Source organism: Solanum lycopersicum, chromosome 9, assembly GCF_036512215.1.
Source record: "Solanum lycopersicum chromosome 9, SLM_r2.1".
In the NCBI taxonomy this organism is placed as follows: Eukaryota; Viridiplantae; Streptophyta; class Magnoliopsida; order Solanales; family Solanaceae; genus Solanum; species Solanum lycopersicum.
In genome coordinates this window covers 26,575,762-26,581,276 of record NC_090808.1, presented here as the reverse complement: position 1 = coordinate 26,581,276, position 5,515 = coordinate 26,575,762, and the positions used below count along the sequence as shown (strand labels likewise).

The following is a 5,515-nucleotide window of genomic DNA, read 5'->3' as shown; positions in this document are numbered from 1 at the left end:
TAGATACAACACTCATTTTTGTGCCTATGCTCAGCAAGGTGTTGTGGTAGGAATGAATAGGAAGCTATGTAACCGTAATCTTACTCACATTTTTAGTGACCTGCACATTTATTGATTTAATGTTCCTGTGTATGTTAACTTTGATGCAAAGTTCAAGTTGGTAATGTTCTAATTTCTCTTATTAATTATGTTCATTATTGCTTATTCATTACTCAATTAAATCATTCCATATGACTATATTTTTCAAATTTAAGGTTTGTATTGTAAGTTTAGAATGTTGAAAAATTATCACTTTATGCTTTACTCTAAAAAAAATTCATGATAAATTTTCTTTGTTATGAGTTAAGAGGTTCAAAACCAGATCATTCATGTTACTTTCTGCCTCAATGAACTCCATCTCGTCTATTCCTTTCCCAGTGTACCAATGCAAACAAGCTATTCTTTTGAACATAGCTGTGTAGTGGTGGAGTGTATTCTTCTTGAAATGAAAACAGAAGTCCGAGGTCGTAGATTTTTTAATGATTATGATTAGGGTTGCCAGGTGCTCTCAACAAGCATTACTGCTTTATGAATAAATTGAGTAGACCCTGTGTCTAGTTGATCATAGAATAAAGCTTTAATTTTGAAATCAACCTCTTTAATCTTTGAGCACCAAATAAAACCTAATATATTGAGTAGTTATTTGTTTTCTCCTTTAATATGCTTTTTTTTGGTGATAACTATAGTATTTTCTATTTATTCATTATTTCTGCTTTTGGAATACAATGAGTAGATCCTTGGTGCAGTTGAGCACAACAGCTTTGAGTGTTTACAACTTCTTTCACGCTTCTTCTAGATTTGGATCTTCATGTCTACATTTAGCTATACATCCAAGTTCTCTAAGGCTGCTGCTTGTCTTTTCTCTATATTTGAAGTTTTACTATTGATTTTTTTAGTTTCTTTAGTGAGGTTATTGACTTGATTTTTTTGTCTTCTCATGCTTTTTTTTACCTTCAAATTCGCTTAGAAGTCTTTAATTATAGACACAACACCCTCAACTTATTAACTCAAATTTTCCTAGTTAGGTGAGTTATGTTTATCTTAAATTTAAAATGTTATAACTAGTAAAGTTTTCATATAGTGAGTTATTCGCTGCTTAAAAAGAGGTAATATTCACTTGTCGCTTAATTTTGTAGTTGGTTTTCTTTTAGTTTACTCTTATTTCCATTGATGCGTGTGTGTGAATCTTGTTTTTTAATTTTCTTTTTGTGTTGTTTATAATCATTTCTTGGTGATTCTTTCTCCGTATATGTGCTCTTTAAATGTTGTGCTTGTATAGTTAGTTTAGAGTGCTGGACAAGATTTCCCTTTTATGTGACTTTTCTATTAGTCTTTTTTTCTTTTTGATTCATGTTATATTTTGTGACCATTGCTGATTCTATAACAGATTTAGGAGATATTGGGTCTGATTGAATAGTAACTCAGCCACTTAAGGGGGAGTCGTGCAATCGTGTGCTACTTAGTTTTTGGTCACCCATTAAATTATCCAAAAGACCCCACACTTAAATGGGTTTATTTGTGAAGTCAAAATACCAAGACTTTTTACGAATCTGGGAAGTGGCTCCGCATCGCGGGGCCAACACACACTTTATTTCCCAAAAATAATTTGAGGCAGTGAGGTCCGTGTTGGCTGCGCGTCACACAGTAGGCCACTGATTCTTTACTTTAGCAGGCTGCTTTGGCAGCCTGCCCACCCATGTTGGGGTCCTTTCTAAGGACCCTTCCGGTGGTCCTTGGGGTGTCGTTATCGGATGTTTAGACTATATATACTACACTCTACCTATCCAAAGTCTTTTTAACAAGTTTTAGAATTCATTTGATCCTCAAAAACCCTCCCCAAACATAGGGATGTCTACTAGTTAAATTTCGCTAGTTTTCGGACTTTAAGACTTTTCTTTAGTCCCATTGCTCAGATACTTATCAAACAAGTTATTGATTCTTATTTAGGTCTAAAACCATCATTATTCAACATATAAGATCTATTATAGGTAATGGAAATTTTTGGGTGTGTCGATACTACCCCTCCTTAATAACATTCGTCCTAAATGACACTCCAAACCTTTCTATAGGAGGAAAGACTCAAGACTAGAAGCCAACCAACTAACAATACATAATGATTCACAACTCATAGGAGGAAATATCAACTCTTTTCAACATATAAACATAACATTAACAAATAGGAACTTAATACACACATACCATAACAAAACTCAACTTTTCATATCACATAAGGAGGTACTACCTTCTCCATTTCAATATGATCTATGAACATTAAAAGTTGACATGTTGATTTCTTATCAAAAAAATATCAATTATGCTCATTATAATCTTCCATGAACACTCATAGCACACAACACACTAAAGTGAAAGCCAACATATTAAACATATTTCATGGAAAGACAAGAACTCAACTTAGGCATGAATTCGTACTACAATATGCACATATTTAGAAAAGAAACATGATAGGTTCAACAATATTAACAATAATCATATAAGTAATTACTAACCTTAATCTTTTCTAGGAGTAAGGGGGAAAATATAAGGATAGCGGGTCTTTATGTCGGCCTCAACCTCCCATGTTGCACCCTCAACAAGGTGGTTCCTCCATAGAACCTTTACGGAGGCAACCTCCTTATTCCGCAATTTCTTAACTTGGTGATCCAAGATCTCAATCGGGATCTCCTCATATGAAAGGTCCTCCTTTACCCGCAAAACTTCTAGAGGAAGAATGGACACCAGATCGCCTATACACTTTTTAAGCATAGATAGATGGAATACCGGATGAATCATGGCCAACTCATTTGGCAATTTCAACTCATAGGCAACACTCCCAAATTTCATATGGCCCCATATAATGGGGACTAATTTTCCCTTTCGTTCCAAACCTCATAACCCTTTCATGGGTGAAATTTTCAAATAGATCCAATCTCCTACTTCAAACTCAAGGTCCATTTTTCTATTATTGGCATATGATTTTTGTCGAATTTGAGACTCTCTTAGTCTATATCTTATAACCCAAACCTTCAAGAGCTTTATACCAAATCGGGACCAAGTAGAGCAAACTTATCTACCTTATACCACCAAGACGGGGATTTACACCTCCTCCCATAAAGTGCCTTAAAAGGTGCCATGGAGATAGTTGAGTGGTAGATATTGTTGTAGGAGAATTATATCAAAGGTAGGTGGTCATCCCAATTACCTTTGAAGTCGGTAACACAAGGTAGGGTAGTGCGTTTCACTTGACCATCTTTATTGGGATGCAAAGCGGTACTAAGTTTCACTTTCGTACCAATACCACTTTGGAGAGCTTTCCAAAAATGGGAGGTAAATTGAATACCTCTATCCAAAATGATGGACAAAGGGGATCCATGCAATCTCATTATTTATTTGAGGTACAATTTGGCATAATCTTCAGTTGAATATGTGACTTTGACGGGAAGAAAATGTGCGGACTTTGTCAACCTATACACAATAATCCATATCGAGTCATGTTGACTTCGGGTATGAGGCAGCCCAACTATGAAATTCATGTTAATATCCTCCCAATTTCATGTGGGAATGTCTATATTTTGAGTCAAGCCACCCGACCTTTGGTGCTCCACTTTTACTTGTTGACAATTTGAACACTTAGCGACAAAATCCGCTATGTCCCTTTTCATACCATTCCACTAATATGTTTCTTGTAAGTCGCGGTACATCTTTGTGGAACCTGGGTTAATGGAATATCGGGAGCCATGAGCCTCTTCCATGATCAATTCCCTCAACCCATCCACATCCAGTACACACAATCTTCCTTGGTGCCGAAGCATCCTATCTTCCCCTTGAGAGGACTCATTAGCTTTACTAAGGACCATTTCCATTAACTCCATCAATAGAGGATCAAGGTGTTGTTTGGATTTCACCCCAACAACTAGAGACGACTCGAAGTTATGGGAAACCATGACACCACTTTTTAGAGAATCTTCTAGTCGGACACCCAACCGGTCCAACCTATGAACCTCTTTCACTATCTCTTTCTTATCATCTTCTACATGCATCACACTACCCATGGATACTGGACTCAGACCATCCGCCACCATATTAGCTTTCCCGGGATGGTAAAGGACACTCATTTCATAATCCTTTAAAAGCTCTAACCATCTTCTTTGGCGTATATTCAAGTCTTTTTTGGGTGAACACAAATTCTAGACTGTTATGATCCGTGAACACGTCAACATGCACCCCATATAGATAGAGTCTCCAAATCATTAAAGCAAATACCACGGCCGCAAGTTCAAGGTCGTGTGTTGGGTAATTCTTTTCATGAGGATTAAGTCGTCTAGAGGCGTATACAATAACTTTGCCATGTTATATAAGCACACATCCTAGACCCACACTGGGAGGCATCACAATAAACCACAAATCCATTAGTACCCTCGGTAAAGTCAATACCGGAACAAAGGTTAGTCTATCTTTCAATAATTGGATGCTCTTCTCGCAAGATTACGACCATTCAAACTTGGACTTCTTTTGGGTTAAGGCCGTTAATGAAGATGTGATAGATGAAAATCCATCACGAACCTCCGATAGTAGCCGAGCAACCCTAGAAAACTCCAAATGTCAGAAGGCTCAAAGGTCTCGGCAAACTTTTGACCACTTCTATCTTTCTTGGATTGACCGCAACCCCTTCACTAGAGACAAAGTGACAAACAAAAGCCAATGACCTCAACCAAAACTCACATTTGCTAAACTTTGCAAAAAGTTGGTTATGTTTGAGAACTTGCAAAACTATTCTCAATTGATCCATATCATCATCCACACTCCTTGACTAAATCAGAATATCATCAATAAAGACAATCACAAATAAATCAAGATACTTTCTAAGAACTCAATTCACGAGGTCCATGAAAGCCGCTCGGGCATTTGTTAAACCAAATTACGTAACAAGGAATTGGAAATGACCATATCGTGTTTGAAATGTTATTTTTGGAATATCAACCTCCCTCACCCTAAGTTGGTGATGACTTTTTTTTAAGCAAATCTTTAAAAAGTAGGTAGATCTTTGGAGTTGATCAAATAGGTATCAATCCTAGGGAGCGGGTGCTTATTCTTTATAGTGACTTTGTTCAATTGATGATAATCGAAACACATTCACAAAGACCCATCCTTCTTCTTCACAAATAACACGGAGGCACCCCATGGAGATTTGCTTTGTTGAATAAAACCCTTATCTAGCTAATCTTTGAGTTGAGCCTTTAGTTCTTTCAACTCGGCTGGGGACATCTGATAAAAAGGGATAGAAATAGGTTGTGTATCCGATAATAGATCTATACCAAAGTCAATCTCCCGTTTGGGAGGGATTTCAGAAAGATCATCGGGAAAGACCTCTGGAAACTCCCTTACCACGGGTACCGATTCTATGGAAGAGACCTCGATTCAAGATCCATAACTCTTACTATGTGATAGAGACAACCCTTTGCAATTAACTTGCAAGCTT

At 37.0% G+C, this 5,515-nt stretch overlaps 1 protein-coding gene across 1 annotated transcript; it reads right to left on the bottom strand.

The window, feature by feature from the left end:
* Window positions 1–3,707: 3,707 nt before the first annotated feature.
* Window positions 3,708–4,151, bottom strand: LOC138338447 (uncharacterized). Its single transcript, XM_069289411.1, has one exon. It carries the CDS (start codon window positions 4,149–4,151, stop codon window positions 3,708–3,710), a length of 444 nt encoding a protein of 147 aa, XP_069145512.1.
* Between the last annotated feature and the right edge of the window lie 1,364 nt (window positions 4,152–5,515).

What these genes read in the sequence shown, in the direction of transcription:
- LOC138338447 (XM_069289411.1), bottom strand. Translation starts at nt 4,151, where the DNA reads ATGAGTGTCCTTTACCATCCCGGGAAAGCTAATATGGTGGCGGATGGT.